This window comes from Microtus oregoni, unplaced genomic scaffold, assembly GCF_018167655.1.
Source record: "Microtus oregoni isolate MIOR12 unplaced genomic scaffold, Mior012 000003F_ref0000135, whole genome shotgun sequence".
NCBI classification, from domain to species: Eukaryota; Metazoa; Chordata; class Mammalia; order Rodentia; family Cricetidae; genus Microtus; species Microtus oregoni.
Genome location: NW_024543062.1, coordinates 13049924 through 13070303, shown reverse-complemented (window position 1 = coordinate 13070303; position 20380 = coordinate 13049924). Strand labels below are relative to the sequence as shown.

The following is a 20380-nucleotide window of genomic DNA, read 5'->3' as shown; positions in this document are numbered from 1 at the left end:
ATGAAAAATTTCCCGTCGGCCCTTAACTCAGATCTAGAAAACTTACATGATCAATGAAAAAGCAGTTTTCAAACGAGGAGAGGAGAAGCCAGCGGATTGGGAGCTGGTGATTTGGAGCCCAGATCAGAACGGGAGGCTGGCCCTGAGCAGGCTCTGGGCACCTGGCTACCTCAGCAGGCTCCAACAGCCCTGGCCCCAGCCAGCTGTCATTTAGTTCAAGAAAGGTGCATGGCTTAGAAACTGGGGACAGCGAGTGCTTGCACAGTCTTAGCAGCGTGGCCTGGTCTTGTGGGGCTCACTTTGTAAAACAGGAATTTTTTCAAGTATAGAGGGAAATGTAGCAGGTGAACGAAGTGGGCTTAGAAATCACAGTAGATGGTAAGATGACCGCCAGTTTCCATGCTGCTGTGTCTGCCTTTTCTACTTCTCCTCTCCCTTTCCTTCCTTCCCCTTCCTCCCTTCCCCTTCCCTCTCCTCTCCTCTCCTCTCCTCTCCTCTCCTCTCCTCTCCTCTCCTCTCCTCTCCCTCTCTTCTCCTCCCCTCTCCTCTCCCCCTCCCCTCTCCTCTCTTCTCCCTCTCCTCTCCCCTCCCCTCTCCCTCTTCCTCTCCTCCTCTCCCCTCTCCTCTCCTCTCCTCTCCCTCTCCTCCCCTCCCTTCTCCTCTCCCTCTGTTCCCCTCCCCTCTCCTCTCCCTCTCCTCCCCTCTCCCCCTCCTCTCCCCTCTCTTTTCCCTCTCCTCTCCCCTCCCCTCTCCCTCTTCCTCTCCTCCCCTTCCCTCCCCTCTCCTCTCCTCTCCTCTCCTCTCCCTCTCCTTCCCTCCCTTTCCCTTTCCCTCCTCTTTCTTTTCTCTGTTCCCTTCTCTTTCCATCTCTCATCCTTCTTCCCTTCCTCCCTCCCTCCCTTTCATTGTTTCTCCTCCATGGAGACATGGTCTCACTATGCATTACCTGCTGACCTGGCACTAACAATAAATCTGGCCTCAAACTCACAGCTTACCTCCTGCCTCAGCCTCCTGAACTCTGGGATTACAGATCTATGTCACCATGCCCAGCTTCATGTTGTTCCTTTTCTAGGCCCCAGAGTTAAGCACAGCCATAATGAAGATATTTGCGACATAACACACAGATTCAAAGGCACAGGATTTGACAGCTTGGGCATTTCTCAGAAGTACTATTTATGAGATTAAGGGAACAATTGGAGAAAAGAAAATGGGTCTGTGTGTGTGTGTGTGTGGTCAGTGTGGGGAGGAAGAAGGGGGACAGTGAAAGGTATTTAGAGTCCAACACCCCCTGCCATAGCCACCTCTGAGGCCAAGATGGGGTGACAGTAAGAAACCAATATGCTACGTCTCTGACTATGCCATGCACAAGTTTTTGGTGGAAGACCACATGCTCTCTTTGAGCTGAATGCTTGGAGCTTGCTGCTCTGCTGTTATTGGGCAAAATGGCGTCACTGGGATATTCCCACACTCCCAAAGGACTTGGGATCAAAGATTCACCCAACTTTCCTTTTTTACAACAAAGCACCTGATTAAAAGCAATGTTGGCTCATGGTTTGAGAAGGGGTATAGTCCATTATGGTAGAAAAGGGATGGCTGCAGGATTGTGAGGGGTCTGGGCATATTGTATCCACAGTCTAGAAGCAGAGTGTTGATGGGAGGTCTGTACCAGAAGAGTGGCTGGGCTAGCTAGGTGTGGTGGCGCGCGCCTTAAATCCCAGCCTTTGGGAGGCTGAGGCAGGAGGGTCTGAGTTCAAGGCCAGCCTGGTCTACACGGAGAAGCTCAGTCAGGGGGGCGGATCACAGGGCTGGGGAGATAGCTAATGCAGTACAGGGTTCCCCAAAAGCCATGCAAAACTGGTTGTGGTAACACATGTCTGTAATCCCAGCACTCTATAGTAAGCCGGGAAGAAGAGGCAAAAGAGTTCCCCACAAGTTCACACGCCAGGTATTCTGTCATATGAACAGCAAGAGGCACTGCCTCAAGCATGGTAGAAGGTCAGGTCTAGCACTCAGACTGTCCTCTGACCTCTGCACAGTCACACACACCAGTGAGAACAAAAGCTCTCAAAGCCTGTCCCCAGTGGCTCATATCCTTTGGCAAGGTCTTAGTTCCTGAGGTTTAAGAACCTTCTGCGGACCAAGTGTTCAAACCAATGACCCTCTGGGGGACATTTCCCATTCAAATCCACTTCAGCTGATCTTTCTGTTCTCTCCCCCCTTTTCTGGCTTCACCAATTCCTCTTTTCTCCCTTGACCTCCAGCCGCTTGCAACCTGTGTCATCGGGCAGAACCACAGGATGACCTGGCTGCTGACCCTAGGCTTTGGGAGGAAGTTGATGATATAGTGCTTATGAGAATGGCCATCCTGGCTCCTGGACCCTGGGACCAAAGACCACTGCTCAGATTTAAAGCCTGGGTGCTGATGCCCATAGGGGATTCACCTCCCAGGAGACCAAACCCAGCATTCACCACAACACGGCAACCCTGCTCCATGCTTCCTGGCACTGAAGTTCCAGGATACCAGCCGTTCTTCCCCACACGGATGCTGCCTCAGGAGGTTTTATACAGTAGTCCAATGAAGCTTGCATGGTCTCTGGCCTGCCAACTGTCTTATCCCCTTCTCCATCACTCCCTAAACCCAAAGTTCTCAAGCTGTTTGCCCTTCAGTTACCCTGAGACAAGGGTACTTAAGGTGACAGTTGAGGATAAACATTTCCCATAAGTATACAGTCAGAGCCCAGTTCTCAAAGAACACACTAGGAATATGGTAACTGCTACATCCATCTCTCTCTCCCTTTCCTTCTCCCTCTCCCTCTCTCTGTCTCTCTACATTAACGAAGATGGTCCTTCCTGGTTTCTTCCTATAAAAGGGTCATGACACAGGGCCCACCATTACCACAACAAGGCATCTTGTGGGATTCAGCTTCTTTATGAACGCCTGGTAGGCGCTGTGTGCACCAAGGACGGTGGAAGTTGCTGGAGGCAATAGAAGGGGAAGGTGAGGTGGCCAGGCCAGGTCTGTAGTGCCAGAACAACTTGACCTCATAACCTGAGGTCAGCAAAGGGGGTGGGGGTCAGCCAGGGTTAAAAGTCAAGTTCTATGCAGGTTTGAATAGATGTTGGATGAGTAGGCAGGCTTTGTCTCAAACCTAGCTGTGAGGATGTTTGTTTGTTTATCTTTAGTAAGACCAAACCCAGACGTGACTAGCTTCAGTTGTCAACTTGACACATTCTGGGAAGACAGTCTCAGTAGGGATTGTCTATGCTGCATTGCACGGTGGGAAGGTCTGTGAGGACTGTCTTAAGTTAATTGATGTGGGAAGACCCAGCCCACTGTGGGCAGCATCATTCCCTAGGCAGGGGGTCCTGAACTATGTAACAGCGGAGAAACTGTGCTGGGAACAAGTTAACACACCTAAGTTCCTTTCTCTCTGATTTTGACTGGGCATAAAGGTGACTAGCTGCTGCAGATTCCTGCTTTGATTGCCCTGCAATGACGGATTGTAACCTGGAATTGTGAGCCACTTATGCATTTCCTCCATGAATGTACTTTTTGTCAGAGGATGTTAACCCTGGTCTATAGAGCAAGGCTTTGTCTTAAACCAAACTTAACTGCCTCTAAGCCAAAGAAACAACCTATGTCTCAGAAATTCTCCTGCGGTCACTGGGTATGGGAAGAATGAAGCCTAAGTGTTGGGGATATGTAGTTTGAGGGTGGAGTGCTTGAGTTGGATGTGATCCACAATTGTAAAATAATAACAAAAGCAAACACCAACATGAAAACCAAAAGTCAGGTGAGGCTGACGTATGCATTGTGGGATTGCTAACACATTTATTTCACAAGGAGGGGAGATGGGTTGAGGAATGATCCCCAATAGAGATACCACCAAATGAGACACTGGATCCCATACTGGGCACCTACAGGATTTGGCTCTGGGCAGGAGTTGGCCAAGGGCAGTAGTGGATGAGGGTGGGGATTCAGAGAAGGGGTACCCTAGCAGGCAAGACCCAGCCACGTCCTCTGGGCCAGTGATCCAGGGACATGGGACCACCCACCCCGTACATCTAGGCATCCTCGTCCCCATCCAGTCAGCAATGAAGCCACAAGCCCAAGACCACACCGCTACTTCTGCACTAGCACACTCACGCGCTCAGGCACACCAACACGGCACCCGGTCACACGCATCGCCCAGGCAGGCACGCACTCTCGCTTTCCCGCGCATGCAGACACATCCATATATTAACTCTGATTTATAAGTGCACCCTAACCAGAGGGCAATCGGAAAGCAGCCATCACTCTTACAAGAGGAAACTGCTGCTTCTGTCCCCCATCAGCCAGCAGAGCGTGGGGTAATATGAGCTGAGGGCTAAACATCGCGGAGGGTCCTGTGCCCTTTGCTAGGCTGACTCTTCAGCCCTTCTGTCCTGCACGGAGGACCCTGGCTGCTCCCTGAAACCAGGACACCTTGGCCTTGGCTGTACTGACTAGGTACTGGGAACATCTTGCATGCTTAGTCGATTTGGCTCCCTCTAGACGCAGGCAGGTGCTGTTCATATTTGGGACTCCAGGTGACTGAGACAGGGAGCCTCATGAGGAACCCAGAGAAGTCCAGAATGCTTGTCCCAAATCCACCTTGCTGGGATGGTCTGGGTGGTGGCTGTCTTGGCATACAACCGGGTATCTGGGCCAAAGTGTCCTCAGCAGAAATGAAGTCTCAGGGTCTCATTGCCTCCTCCTTCTCCAAGAGGGAGCTAGGATGTGGTTAAAGCCCCAATGCCCACCCCTCATTTCTTGGAGGGCCAGGGTGAGTTTCACAAGCAGCTGCAGCAAAGAATGAGATGAGGGAGAGGGAGAGGGAGAGGGAGAGGGAGAGAGGGAGAGGGAGAGAGGGGAGAGAGAGAGAGAGAGAGAGAGAGAGAGAGAGAGAGACCCTGCCAGACCCAGCTGCTGGCACTGGGTGGGAGATGATATGGCAGAGAGAGAAAAGCAGTCTCGCCCCTTGGTATGCAGCAGATGCAGCTCCTGGTCTCCCAGACAAGAGTGAGGGGAGATCTTTGAAGTGTACAGGCTGAATGCCTGAGAGGGACTTAGCATCTTTATCCAGGGCTGTCCTGAAGGAGCCCTGGGAGGTCCGCTGAGCACTCTCTGGGCGCCTGCTGTCTCTCCACCATGTGGCTGGTTCTGAGGATCGCCAGGCCCCGTCCTGGCTCTGGGCTCCAGGTGCCCTCGTCCCTTCCATCTACTTGATGGAGTTCTTGATTGTCCACCTCTGTCCCGTACAGCTTCGGAGGATGAGGTCAATGCCGGCCAAGCCCCGGTTCTCCACCTCCAGGCAGCGCCCGGTGCCCTTATTCATTATGGCTCCATTCTGGGAGGAAAGAAAAGAAAACAAGGGGGGAGAGAGAGTCAGACAGAGCTTTTACCATCATAGCACCTGTATTTGGGACTTCTTGTCAGGGAACAAATCCCACCCACATTCTCCCACAGTAGAAGGGAACATGGGAGCCACTGTGTTCAAGTGGCTGAACCAGGTGGGGGAAACTGGTGGTGACTGAGGCAGGATAGAGATTTCCTGAGGTCAGGATGGGGAGAGAGCTTGCCACGCCTGATGACTGGAAGTCCATCTTGGAAGAGAAGAGCTAACCCCTTCAGATTGTCTTCTGGCAGCTGTGTGTGTGTGCGTGCGTGCGTGCCTCTGTGTGTGTGTGTGTGTATGTGTGTACCTGTGTGTATGCATGTGCACATGTTTGCCATGCAGGCATGCAGACCTGAGTTTGATTTTCAAAACCTACATTAAAAAGCTATGCATAACAATGTGTATCTGTAATCTCAGTTCTGGGGAGGCTGAAGCAGGAAGATCCCTGGAGCTCGCTGGCTAGCAAGGCTTGCCTACTTGGCAAGTTCCAAGCAGGTAAGAGCGCTGTCTCAAAAACAAATACAAAACAAAACCCACTAGGGTCGGGGTTGGAGGGGCTGGAGAAAAGGCTCTTAACAGCACTTGCTGCTCTTCCAGAGGATCCAAGTTCAGTTCCCAGCCCACCCTATGGGCAGCTCCCACCATTTGTAGTAACTTCTGCTCCAAAGGATCTGGCGCCTCCTTGTGGCCTCTATGAACAGGGCACTCATGTGCGCACACACATAATTGAAAATAAAATAAAATCTTAAAAATATCAAGGTAGTAGGTAGCTGAAGGTTCCCCTCTGACCTCCATAAGTATGTATATGTATGCATACCTGCATATATGGGAGTGTGTACATACACAGAAATTTCCAAAGCTATTTGAGAGCTGACTTTCTCAACCCTGCTTGAGAGTGCATAGCAGCATTCAGGAATCCTCTTTATGGGTTTACCCAAAGCAGCCCCAACACTGGCAATGGAATCAGACAGGCTACTTCTCACAGAAACCCTTCCTCCAGTGGTCCTGGAAACGGGTCTGTGAGCTTGGCCCAGGACTGGCAGAGCTGACTCCCCAGTGGCATGGTGTGGGGAGCCTTGGGAACATAGCACCATTACCCCCTCCCCTGTAGTTGGTAGGATCTTGCTCCTCCCTCAGCCCCGCCCCTGGAGAGCTCACCTGAATGAAGTTCCACCGCTTGTACAAGCTGCTCTTGACCTTGTCACAGTCCAGGAGCTGTGGCAGCCGGCTCTTGGAGTTGTCCACCAGGCAGCGGGTGTCAGGGAGGAGTGTGGTGGTCCCCAGAGCACCCAAGTGCAGGAAGCCTTCCTTGGTGTAGCGGGCGAGCTGTGGAGGAGGGAGAGTGGCAAGAGAGAGGGAAAGGGTGAGGCCCTAAGAGGCACCATAGCTCAGGTCCCCAGCTTTACCTCAACTCTCTGCCCATTCCACAGTTGTTCCCGAATGCCTAACACACAGGACAGCCTGCTCTAGGAGAACCATGAGCTAGCTGCGCCCCGACACTGATACACCACATCACAACAACTCCTCCCTCCCTGGCCCTATAGCTCAGCAGAAGTGACTGTTTAGACTTCTCGAAAACCCCTGAACCTTCTACAGAGCCTGGGAGTTTCTGCTTAGGAATCAGACAAGACGATAGTAGGAGAGACAGTGGGTAATATCGAACGGCAAGTTGACAGGATCTAGAATCATCCAGAACCCAAACCTCTGCGCATGCCCGTAAAGGTTTCTCTGAGAGTGAACTGAGGTGGGAAGGCCCACCTTAAATGTGAGTGGCACCGTTCTCAGACTGGGATCCTGAGCTGAAGAAAAAGGAGAAAGTAAGCCGAGCCCCCGCATCCATCTTCCTCTGCTTCCTGACTCCGGATTCCGTGTGACCCGTTGTTATCACACCATTGCCAGCATGACTGTCCCTTAGGCTGAGGGCCCCAATTAGCCCTTTCTTCCTTATGTTTTGTGGTCAGGTGTTTTTGTCACAGCAGTGAGCGAAGGGACCAGACACGAGGGCTGTGCGCAGAAGCGGGAGCGACTCCTCTCAGGTGCTGAGATTTCCCGGAGGGGTTCTCATCTCTCGGTGAATGCTACTCGGAAACCCTTGGCTCTGATCCCCAACGGGAGCCTTGCCGCTCCCCTCGCACAGGCAATAGCGAGCTTATTAAGTGTCCTTGAGAGAGATGCTATGAATGTGTGCTCTACACGCAAATTAGTTCCAAATCAGAGTAATTGTTCGCGGCAAAGTGGTGGGAAACTCAGAAGCCCTCCCCTCCCCTCCCCAAACAACATTGCCCCGAGTAGGTTTCAATTCACCCAAATGCAATTGATGAATGACAGCAGGCCGCCTTTATGTTCCAGGGAAAGATATACACAGCTGCTTATTGAAATTATGAATCAATCTATTATCCAGCAGGCAAATGAGCAGCTCTAAGAACATTAATTAACTGAGCATATCTGTGACCCAGATGTTTAAAGAGCAGCGCTTAATGCGGCTCGGAGTGAGAGGTTCCCTTCTGAGGACTGCTAGGGTATGACGGACAGACCCACTGTACTGAAACCAGTGAAAATCAGATACTAGCCCAAGCCATGCTGGCCCCTGAGAGGGCAGGCAAGGGGGCCGTGTTCTAGTTTCCTTTCTGCTGCTGCGGGAAAAAAAAAATCTGACCAAAAGCCACTTAAGGAGCCAGGCAGTGGTGGTACATTTTCTTTTAATCAGGAGGCAGAGGCAGGTGGATCGCAGTGAGTTCGAGGCCAGCCTGGTCTATAAAGCAAGTTCCAGGACAGTCAAGATGTTACACAGAGAAATCCTGTCTTGAAAAGACAAACAAAATCAAAAAAGAAAGAAGAGGGGGGAAAACAACACGGGGAAGACAGAGTTTATTTCATCTTATACTTCCAGGTTATAGTTCATCCCTGAGGGGAGTAAGGCAAAAACTCAAGCAAGAACTTGAAGCAGAAACCACGGAAGAATGCTGCTTTCTGGACGGCTCATAGGTTTGTGCTCAGTTCAGGGCCACCTGCCGAGGGAATGGAGCTGCCCACAGTGGGCTGGGCCCTCCTGCATCCATTAGCAGTCTCCCACAGACATACCCACAAGCCAATGAAATATGAGACTCCCTTTTCAACGACTCTAGGCTGTGCCAAGCAGACAGTTAAGTTCAGATGAGCTCTTGGTGGGATTTTCACATCTATATACAGAGGTTCTGCTGGGTTCGTGGGCCATTACCCAGAATGCTTTCATGGCCTGAAAGATGGTAGATGTTACGGATTTGATTGAAATGGACTCAGGGGTTCATGTTTTGGTCCCCCATTCGTGACGCCATTTTCGGAGCTTGTCAAACATTTAGGGGGTAGGTGAAGTAATAAGGGCGGCGGAGGGGCTGCGTCCCCAGCACCCCAGCCGCCTGCCCGGCTAGCTTATGCCCCGAAATAATTACACGGACACTGTATTCTTTTAAACACTGCTTGGCCCTTTAGCCCTAGCCCATACTGGCTAATTCTGTTATCCCGATCAACCCATCTCTAATAATCGGTGAGCACTGGTCTTACCGGGAAAGGTTCAGCATGTCTAACCTGGCGGCTTGCTTCATGGCGTGTGTCTGCCCAGGAGCGGGGCATGGCGTCTCTCTCAGGCGTCTGCTCCCTAGAGGAGAGCTGTCGAGACTCTGAGCTCACTTCCTCTTCCTCCCAGTATCCTTTTCTGTTTACTCCTCCCACCTATCCTCTAACCAATAAAATGGGCCAAGGCAGTTCCTTTATTAGCCAGTGACCTTCCTCCATCAGGTAGGGGCATTGCCAGAGGAAGAAAGTAGGTCACCAGGGGACATCTTTGCAGATCTGTTATCCCTGACTGCTTGCTACCTCATGCTGGGTTGTGGTCAGTCATGACGTAGATGGTCTCCACGTGTGCCATCTGCCAGGATGTGAGTTGCCCCACCATGCTTCTCCCGTGGTGATGCCCTAAGACCCTCTGGAACCATGAGTCAAAACGAATCCGTCTACTACCGCGTTTGTGGCTGGTATTTTTGTAGCAGAGATGAGAAAAGGAAGCAATGTCATCAGACCCACTTTTTGTCTACTTTTCTGTTGCAAGGTAGGAGAGTAGAGGACCCAGGACCCGCTGTCAAAGTCTGCTTTGTCTCAGGCCTAGGTTGGGCGCTATCTTGGTGTAGACTGCCTACTGCTGTGGCTTCTAACCCACATTCCTCATGCTGTGGTTCCCTGCCTTTAAGACATCGCTTCAGGTATTTCCGTGCTTGGACAGAATACTCCTTGGCTTTCCTCCAGAATGTTCCAGCTTCACGTTCCCAAGCCAAGCCCCCTCTGTGGTTCTCTCTCTTCCTCCGTGAATCCTTTCATTGTTCCGGCCACAACTCTTTGGGTGCTTATGGATCCGGGCACCCTGGTCCCTCCTTCTCAGATGTGATTAAACCACAGTCTTTTGCCTTCACTTACCACTCAATGGCATTTGGGTTGTTTCCTCTCTGGGCATTATGACTCTCACTGGCACGGAATGTCATTGTGTGTGTGTGTGTGTGTGGTCTTTACATGTTGTGTACTAATTTTCTCTAAACTGAAAACATCCCTTCCTCCCAAGGAAGCATCTTAAAACTCAGGAAGGAAACAAAATAGAAATTCCAGGAAGCTCCCGAAACTCAGGAGACTCCAAAGCGGGACAGGGAGATGAGTAACAGACGATGGAGAAGAAGGCCTGTAACCAGCTGAGCTGCCTGTTTGTTGGACACGGTGACTTCATGAGCCATCACACAAACAGGTGGGTGGGTGTCTTGCTGGCAGTACCCACTCATCGGCAACCCTGCAGTCGCCCCCAAAGGTTCACTGGCTCACCGAGAGTTTCTTTGGTTTCTTGTCACCCCTATCTGGGGTGGGTAGAGTCTGCTCACGTCTCCCCAGTAAGACACAGACCACAGATGGTCCCTTTTCTCAGGTGTATAGCGATAGTTGGAATTGCTCATTTGAGGTCATAGGGCAACTCTGTGTGGAATCTCAATCACTGTCTAATTGTCTCCCAAAGCAACGACACCACTTTACACTCCCATTGAACAAACTGGGGTACACATTTCCCACATACTGACCCCATCTTGTGACTGCCTTCTTTGATTTTTATTTTAGCCATCCTAGAGAGCGAGAATTGGCCGTTGTGGTTTTTATTTGCATTTCTCTGCTAATTTACAGTGTTAAACATCATATTGGCTGCTTCATATATTCTTCAGGAAAATGCCCACTGAGGACCTCTGTCTGCCTTAAAAACGAGTTGTCTGAGTTGTGCTTCTTTGTGTGCATGCACACATGTGCATGGGGGAGCGGAGGTCAAAGGACAAACAGGTTTTCTACTCCAACACGTGGGTCCTGGGATTGAATACAATTAGCCAGACTTGGAAGCACGCGTCTTCCCTCACAGAGCCATCCCGCAGGTCTTTCCTTTTCTTTCCTTTTTCTCTTCCTCCTTCCCTCCCGCTCTCCCCTCCTGTCTTCTTTCCTTTTCTTCCATGAGATGCAAAAATTCCTCACACATCTGGACACTCGAGCTTTTTCAGATGACGGAACACTGAACACTTCCCTCCGTCCTGTGAGTTTCTCACTGTATTGACAAGTGTCCTTTGAAGCAGGGTGTCTTTAATTTTGGTAATAATGTTTGTTCTCTCTGTTTGTTTGCACTTTTGATGTATCTAAGAAACCATCGACAACGCCAAGGTCAGGAGCATTTATCCCTCCCTGTGTTTTCTATGGCTTTCATCATTTTTGCTCTTCTATTTAGTTAGGCCTTTGATCCATTTTGAGCTCTTTTTCCAGATGATCTAAGGGAAGAGTCCAAATCCGCTCTTTCTCATGTGTGTGTCTAGTTGTCTCCGTGCCATTTGTTGAAAAGACTCTCGTGTCACCCTTGTCACAAGTCAGTTGCCTGTGAATGTAAGGATTTACTTAGGGGCTTTCAATGCCATTCCATTGATCTCTGGGTCTTTCTTCCACTATAGCCGCCTCTGTGTGTATGTGTGTGTGTGTTCATACGTGTGTGCTATGTGCGTATGCATGAATGTTTTTGCATTTATAGGGTGTGTTTGAAGGTATGTGTACACATGTGAGGGACTGATGTTGACATTAGGCATCTGTCTTGATCGCATTTTGTTTTAATCATTGAGGCAGGGTCTGTCAGTCAAAACGGAGGTGGCTACTCTCGCGAGCTTGCCTGCTTTGAGGATCTGCTTGTCTCTGCCTTCTGAGGCTGGAGTTACAAATGGATCACCATGTCGACTTGGCATTTTTCTGCGGTGCTGGGAGTCTGACCTCCTGTCTCCACATTTGTACAGAAAGCCCTCTAACCTCTGGCCCACTTCTCTGGCCCTTACAGCGTGGATTGCCACAGCTCTGGAGTGAGTTCAGAACTGGAGTGCATGTTTTAAATTTAATTCCTTGCAATCAACACTGTTTTGTCTATGCTGCACCTCCTATGTTTTCAAATCAATTTTAGAATTGCATTTTCAATTTCTGGGGAAAAAAATAAGGTAGGTAGAATTCTGGCAGGATTGCATTGCACCTGGGCACCGTCTTGGAGGAGGGGAGCCACTTTAGTAGTGTTTGTTCTTTACTCCATGCTCCCAGATCTTTCCCCCTGGGGCTGTAATGCCGTTCTATGATGTTTTATATTTTTTCAGTGGATAAGTCTTGTGTGTCTTTGGTTGGATTTATTCTCAAGCATTTTGTCTTTTTTTTTTTAATGCTGCAGCAGCTAGTATTTTTCTTATTTATGTATTTATTAATTTAGCATTGTATTTAATCTTGGGTGGACAGGTGTGACTAGAAGAAGTCAGAGGACAGCGTGCAGGGATCAGTTCTCTCCTTCCACCATGTGGGTCATGGGGATGGAACCCGGGTTGTTGGGTTTGGTGTAACCACCGTCACCTGCTGAACCATCTCGGTAGCCCTTGCTCTTTGTTGCTGTTCTTTTTCTACATTCCACTGCCAGAATTTGTACCATTCGAGCACAGCTGCTGTCTAGACAGCTTCTCTGAGCACAGTCAGGCCTCTGGGATTTCATGGCCACACCGAACAATGGGTTCTGCATGTTTCCTTAAGGACTGCTTTCTGAAGGCTATGGTCAGGCCCACTGAGCAGATCCACACAGACTCACATCCCAAATATGCCCGGGTCTCCATCAGCTTCATCGTCATCTCATGACTCTGTTAGATGGCATCTCTTCCATACCTGCAGGGGACACCATTGCCCTGCAGTCTCCTGCCCCACAGCCTGGGCCCTGTTTCCATTTGTTTTAGACAGTCTCTTCCGGTTCGTCGAAATCTGCCTCACTCACCTTCTCCCATCTCTCTGCTCTCGACCCCCTGGCCCCACTATGCAGACCGTGAGCCGTTCTCGACCAGTTCATGTTTCTACTCTAGCCACAGGTATAACCATATTGTCTCCGTGTGCATGTGTTCATGTGGGTGCACGCATTTGTGTGCAGATGCACATGCACATGTGTGCACGTACGTGTGGCTGTCAGAGGTCAGCCTGGGGTGTCATCCCTCAGGTGCCATGCACCTTACTTTCCGAGATTGGATTCTCACTTTCCCAGAACTCACGGAATAGGCAAGAATGACTGGCCAATGAACACCACGGCTCTCCCTGCATCCATCTCGCCAGTGCTGAAATTAAAACCATGAACCACCACACCTGGTTCTTTGGTGTGGGTGCTGGGGGTTGAACTCAGGTGCTTGTCCTTGTGTGCCAAGCACTTCAGTGATGAGGTCATCTCCCCAGCCCTGGTAGTTTTTAGGCTAACAACATCCCTCCCATTTTTTAATACCATGAGGACCAAGAAAAGTATGTACAAAGAGCCAATGCTGGCTAAATACCTTTGAATGGGGTAGGATCACTCTAGATTTGCCTGCTGGACCCAGGAGAAGAAATGAACACCATTATCCACAACCCTAATGCATGAGAAAAACCAAAACCTCCACCATCAAATACAATTAATTCTCATTTAGAGGGGAAAAGCATTTTCTAGTTGAGATGATCTAAGAGAGACTCACAACTATTAACCCAGATTTAGCAGCCTTGAGGGAGAGCTGAAATATTCAGGTTACAGCCAGATAAACAAAAATCTGACAATAATTGCGAAATGGCTCTGGAACGCATTGAAAAATCCATTAAATGGCCGATAAAAACGTGGCTCGCAAAGCATTGGCCATTAAGGGGCTCTCCCGTCACTTTAAAATCAGGCACAGTCAGCATGGAGAGCCAGGCTCAGCGAAGAATGAAGACTGTGTACCTTCTGTTCAGGAGATGGGGGTGTGTCCTGTGGATTCCAACCTGCTCCCTCAGCCACTGTGTGAGCTTAGTGCTCACCTGAGATGTGATAAGAATGGTTTCTTTTCGACTGTGACTATCCTGAATACAGAAATGGGTTTCTCCAGCACCGATCTTTTTCTAACATTTTATTTTTAAGTAATGTGCATGTATATGTGCACTGAAGTGCAGTGCCCACAGAGGCCAGGAGGGGGCGTCGGATCCCCTGGAGCCTGAGTGATAAGCAACTGTGTACTGCCCAATATGGATGCTAGGAATTGAGATTGAGTCCTCTGCAAGAGCAGCAAGGACTCTTGTGAATGTTGAGATGTCCCTCCAGAACCTCTCCTGAGCTGCTCTGAAGTGGAAGTGGCAGGCTAGCAGTGGACAGGAACCTTCTACACTGGGCACTATTTACATTCGGGTTCAGCATAAAAACAATAGTGCATACCATTGGAGAACCGGAGCCTTGCTTCTAGTTCACTAGACACTTTGATTATTTTTTTTAACTATTTATTTGTTTATTATGTATACAATATTCTGTCTGTGTGTATGCCTGCAGGCCAGAAGAGGGCACCAGACCTCATTACAGATGGTTGTGAGCCACCATGTGGTTGCTGGGAATTGAACTCAGGACCTTTGGAAGAGCAGGCAATGCTCTTAACCTCTGAGCCATCTCTCCAGCCCAACACTTTGATTATTTTGTCATTTAGTTATTGTCTTCATAGATGGCAGTGTGGCCTCATATGTTTGGTGTTTTCTAGCTCTAGAATATTCCCAGCAGCATGTGGACACTCTGAGTTTCTTGCTCTGTCCCAAAGTCCCCTGTGCAAGAGCTGATGTCCCACATGCCTTACCAGCCCTGCAGGACAGCAGACTCCAGAGACTCCTTCCCTCCCACTGGACACTTACAGGCTGCATGTGTGGGCTGGCTGTGCATCAGGTCCCTCTGCCCCTGTTCTGATCCTACCAGATCTCTCTCTACTGCTATGGATGTCTCTGGTTTTCATTTTTCATGTGCATGTATGTACGCATGTTTATGGGCACATCTGTGTGTGCATGCATGTAGAGGCCAGGGAGTAATGCCGGGAGTCTTCCTCAATTGCCCTCCACTTCATACTGAACAGAGTTCACTGATGTGATGGGTTGAGCTATCCACCTTGTCCTGGGGCACCTATGTCTCTGTGTGCTGAATGCTCGGATTACAGGTAGCGGTCACATTCCTCTTCCAATGGCCTCGTCTGGTGGGAACTCATTGGCTGAAATGACCAGCACCAACCTTTTTAGGACCCATCCCGATTTGCTGCGGACTCAAACCCTTTCCATTTCAAATGAATAAGGTCTTTGGAAATTATTCTCGCACAGATACGGGCTTGGTGACATAGGCCTGGGATCCTACCAACTCAGGAATCTGAGGCAGGTTCAAGTTCAAGATGAGCCAACGCTATAATGAGCGATTTCACAGCTAGCTTTAGTGAAGCCTTATTTCAAATGAAAAAGGAAGATGGAGATTGGAGGTGTGTTTCTGTGGTTATGCTACTTGCCTAGAATCCCCCAGTGAGTGTTTGGGATTGGGACTCAGTGGTCATGGTACCACATTAGAGTCAAAGGCAAGAGGAATCACCTGAAATTTGAGGTTGCATTGAAAGACCCTGTCTCAAACAAAACAAAACAAAAATTGAAACCAAAATGTCAGTCAAGCAATAGCTACAACCAAAAAGATGAGTGGCAATTTTCCTTATTTGGCTGTTCATCCTGAGGTTTATAAGAAAATAAATGAAGCAATCCAGGGGGAGCAAACTGGTAAACAGCGCCCCTCCATGGCCTTTGCATCAGTTCCTGCCTACGGGTTTCTGCCTTGAGTACATTTTAGGGCTGGGGAGATGGCTCAGTTGGTGAAGTTCTTGCTTTGTGGGCATGAGGACCTGAATTCCATCCCCAGAACCCACGTACAAAAAAGCCAGGTCTGGTGGTAAACACTTGTAATCTCAGGGCTAGGGAAGTAGAGACAGGAGGATCCCTAGGGCTCCCTGGCCAGCCAGCCTAGCATACTTGGTGAGCTCCAGGCCAGTGAGAAACCCAGTCCCCAAAACATAAGGAAGAAAGCATCCAAGGCTGATCTCTGGCTTCCACAAGCCTTCACATGCATGTCTGTGCACACTCCAACACACCAACACGTAAATGCTCATATATACACAGGAACACACCACACACCACACACACACACACACACACACACACACACACACACACAGACTACATTTTATTTGAAAAAAAAACCTTTCAAGATGCAATTATATAAAACCGAGATAAGGTTATGCATTTTTAAAGATGAAGTTAATAGGTCTGGGGATATGGTTCAGTGGTTGTTTTTACAGAGAACCCAAGGACCTATGTTTGGTTCCCAGCAGGCCACTCACAACTGCCAGACTGCTTTAGGGTATCTGGCACCCCCTTCTGGTCTCCACAGGTATTGCACTCATTCACACACACACACACACACACACACACACACACACACAATTAAAAATATATAAATCTTAAAAAATGAAGCAAGCATAAAGTGGGCATGTCCCAGGCAAAAGGGACATCTATTGTTACCAAATAGCAGAGGCATAGTCCTGGCATCCCAAGGTTACTTTCTGTGCAAAAGCATCTTTCCCTGGGAGTGCGCTTCAAAATGCTCTCCACGTCTGTCTCCTTCCCTCAGCACTCACAGGATTGTATTTGAAAGGCAACAGCCCTTCTGACTGTCATTCGCTTCTGCCTCTGCCTTCCCTGAGCTAATAGCTCACTGGGCCATGCCATTCCACCAGGGTGTGAATGTCTTATTGGCACAATGCATCATCATGACAAGGCATTTATATGATGCATCGCTTCCAAGATGAAGCCACTGAAGAGGGAGTCCAAGATCAGATTACATTTAATTAGGGGACAAAAAGAATTCTTAGGTGTCATTCTGGTGACAGATTAACTGAGAGAAGGAGCGTGAGTGTCTCAGAAAAGAAGGGTGAGAGAGTAAGGCACATCAACAGAGAGGACAGGAAAGGGGACAATGATGGACCTGGCCCTGAGAATGGCTGATTCCTATTGTCAGCTCAGTTGGATTAAGCAACGCCAAAGGGCCTGGCAAGATGGCTCACTTAGTGGAGGTGTTTGCTGCCAAGCCTCGGGACTTGAGTTCGATTCTTGGAGTCCAGGTGGAAGAGAGAATGACTCCTGTAGGTTTTCCTCTGACTCTGTGTATGAGAGCATAGGCATGCGTGTGCATGTGCACACACACAGTAAAAATAAATGAATCAATCAATAAATAAATAAATGACTAGGGCAATAATGAGGAACACTTTTATGTTTGTCTGGAAGGGTGTGCCCAGGAAGGTTAACTGAGGAGAGAAAATCCACCATGTGGGCAGCACCAACCCATAGGCTGGGGTCCCAGAGGGAATAAAAGTGGAAAAAAAAGATAGTCAGGCCTTGGAGGTGGTTCACTTAGTAAACATGCATGCAAGCATGAGGACTTGAGTTTGATCTCCAGAACCCATGTAAAAAGTCTGTAATCCTCATGATGACGGGATGGGGTCTCTCTCTCTCTCTCTCTCTCTCTCTCTCTCTCTCTCTCTATATATATATATATATATATATATATATATATATACACATGTATACAAATTCCCACAATCCCCACAAGTAGGAGAGGAAGAGGGGGGAAAAGAAAGAGGTGAGTGAGAGCGAGCGAGCGAGCAAGAGAGAGGTAATTCTCCTTTTTTCCAGACCCACCAAGAAGTGAAAAAACAATCTTACATCCCCGCTGCCACCTCCCACAGCCCTTTCTGCCACCATGCCTTCCTCGTCATGATGGGTGGTACCCTTGAGTTGGAGTCAGAGTAAACCCCTCTTTCCATCTGACCAGAAAGTCGTCCCCTGCCCCTCACGCCCCAGAGCAGAGCTGCACACCCCTCAAATAGGAACCAATTCCATGCAAACTTGCTTTTAGAATGGCCAGTCTCTTTCCACAGTGGGCAGTAGTGGAGGGAGGGACTCACAATTAGTCAAAACGCTGAGAACCTGTGTCTCTGAGACTAAACCACCGATGAGACAGCTCTATCCCCCTCCCTCCCTCCAAAGTGGAGGAGGCAGAAAGAATGTACAAGAGCCAGAGGATGGGGAGGAGAGCTCAGAATGCTATTCCCTGGATATGACGTGGCTGTTGTACCCAAGATCTCCCAGCAGCTACTGTTGCCTACACAGGATCAAGCCAGTCTAAAATCCCACCAGGGATGGACATGCCCTGTCCGTGGGGCTTCTTCACAACCTTCTGTGATGTTTTCAGTTTCCATGCATTTGGGGGTGTAGGCAAATTCTGTGAACATCCTGGTTAAGCTGGAGGGATTTGAGAGAGCAACCTGCACGCCCTAGGAGACTGAAGATCTGAGGTCCTGGGGGCAGTGACCTACCTCTCAGGGTAATTGGAGACTAACTGGGGAAGGAGGACTGGCTAGGCTGGAAGCAACAGAGAAGGGGCTAGGGAGATGGCCGAGTTGATCTGCTGTGCAGGACTTGAGTTCAATACCAGAACCTATTACTGTCATGTCAAGTGGCTCACAATCACCTGTTACTCTACTTCCGGGGGTCTAATGCCATTTTCTGACCTCTGTGTGACTGGGTACACATGATGCATACACAGACAGACCTTCACACATATACAACATAAATAATTAGATATATATGTATATATATATATTAAAATTTATGTATATATATTAAAATCTATGATGATGCACACTTGTAATTCTAGTGTTGGAGAAGTGGAGATAGGAGGATCCCCAGGTCTCAACATCCAGGCAGCTTTGCCTACTGGGTGAACTCCAGGCCAGTGAGAGAGCCTGTCTCAAAGGCAAGGTGGACAGCACCTTAGGAATGATACCAAAGTTGACCTCTGCTCTCTATAGGTATTTATTCACATGTATGCATACACACACACACACACACACACACACACATACACTCACACACACACACACCAAGAGGGTACAAATGAATCCAACATCGTGGTCAGTTAGTACTCTTGTTGGGTTTTCCTGTGACCACCCTAGACATGAGCCTAGTCCTGGCATAAGGGTGGGATCTATGGCCTACTGCTATGACTTGAATCTGTAATATCTCCCACATACTTGGTCCCCAGCACCCACATCAGGCAGCTCACAATCACCAGTAACTCCAGCTCCAGGGGATCTGACAGCCTCTTCTGGCCTGTGAGGGCACTGGCAGGCACACTCACAAACACACGTATGCACGCAGGCATGCACATAAATTTTTTTAAAATCTTTAGGAAAAGCTTAGGCTCAAGAAAAATGTGGATCTTTGTCTAATGCAAATTATTAATCAGACAAAAATGAGAGTTGTAATGAGCTTGTAGCAGACACTTCAGAGCAAGCAGGCACTCTGAGTGGCCAGGAACTACTTTCATCTTGTTGATAAACACATGCTGCAAGACAGGAAATTATCCTCCATGGTGCCTGTTTTATCTCTGTTTAATTGCTGCTTGATAATAAATTACAACATAGAGTCCATTAATTAAGCTAACAATGACCGTGGAACGCCCGTCTTGTCTTCTGGGACTTGCCTGGGTCTGGAAGCATGATTCAGCCCCTGCCCATGGTATTTATGGAGCAGTGGAGGAAGATGCCAGTGTGCCTGGTAGGGAGAGAGGGAGCCCCTCGATCCGAAGGAACACCTTTGAACAGGAAAGAGAGAACCTCAAGCGGGGAGCGGGGGCTCAGCCTGGTTGGCAGCTGGAAGACGGAGCCAAACACATACTCAGAGCTTGCAGGAGGAACTGCAAACACCGTTAGTCCTGCTTTCAAAATCAGCTCACAGAAAGCAGCCGATGTTGTTAGGGGAGTTCACCTGAGAAGGGTGGGTTAGTGATGGCAGTGAGGAGCCTAAGTCTAGTGCCCTTCTGCAACCAAATAGGTGACGGGGACATCACGTTCACAGGTGGGATGGACAAAAGATGAAGTCTAGTTACTTCACAACAGAAGCCCTGGGACTGTACCCTGCCAGTCACCTTCTACAAGGAAGGAAAAGCGGTGCCCAGCTCCTCCGGCTCCTATGAGGGAGGAAGGAGAATGTGGATGGCCATTTCCACCTGGATGCATTCTTTCACTAGTAAGTATTTATTTATTTGTCTGTGGGGTGACGGGGGATGTGCACATGGGAATGGACTTTCCCATGGATGCCAGAGGAGGGTGACAGCTCCCTTGGAGCCAGAGCTGTGAACAGGCACACACGGATGCTGGCAACCAAACTCCACAAAGCAAAATCTGCTAGGAACCATGAGCCATCTCATGAGGTCCTGTTGTTTTGTTGTGGTGGTAGTCTTCCTATGTCACCCAGGCTGGCCTCAAACTCAAGATCCTGACTTTCCCAGCTGCTAGTATTACAGGCATGCACCACCATGTCTGGGTCTACTTAGGCCTTCTTTAAAGTATGTTTTAATTAAAATTGTATCATTTAGGGTGCAGTGTATCTAACTAAGGACTTTGAGCATGCTAGATAAATGATCTACCACCGAACAGTCTTTTCTCTGTGTGCAGTTTGTGTGCATGTGAAGGTGTGTGCATATGTGTGAGGTCAGAGGTCATGTGAGGGTGTGTGCATACGTGTGA

At 49.0% G+C, this 20380-nt stretch overlaps 1 protein-coding gene across 1 annotated transcript in view; it reads right to left on the bottom strand.

Moving 5' to 3' along the window:
- Positions 1-934: 934 nt before the first annotated feature.
- Galnt17 (polypeptide N-acetylgalactosaminyltransferase 17) overlaps positions 935-20380 on the bottom strand; it is a 431486-nt gene continuing 412040 nt past the window's right edge. Inside the window, exons 10-11 of the mRNA XM_041648500.1 lie at positions 6576-6743; positions 935-5369 (exon numbers count right to left, since the gene is read on the bottom strand). Of these exons, the coding sequence (XP_041504434.1) occupies positions 5241-5369; positions 6576-6743 (297 nt within the window). The 3' untranslated portion in view covers positions 935-5240. The remainder of the gene's footprint in view (positions 5370-6575; positions 6744-20380) is intronic.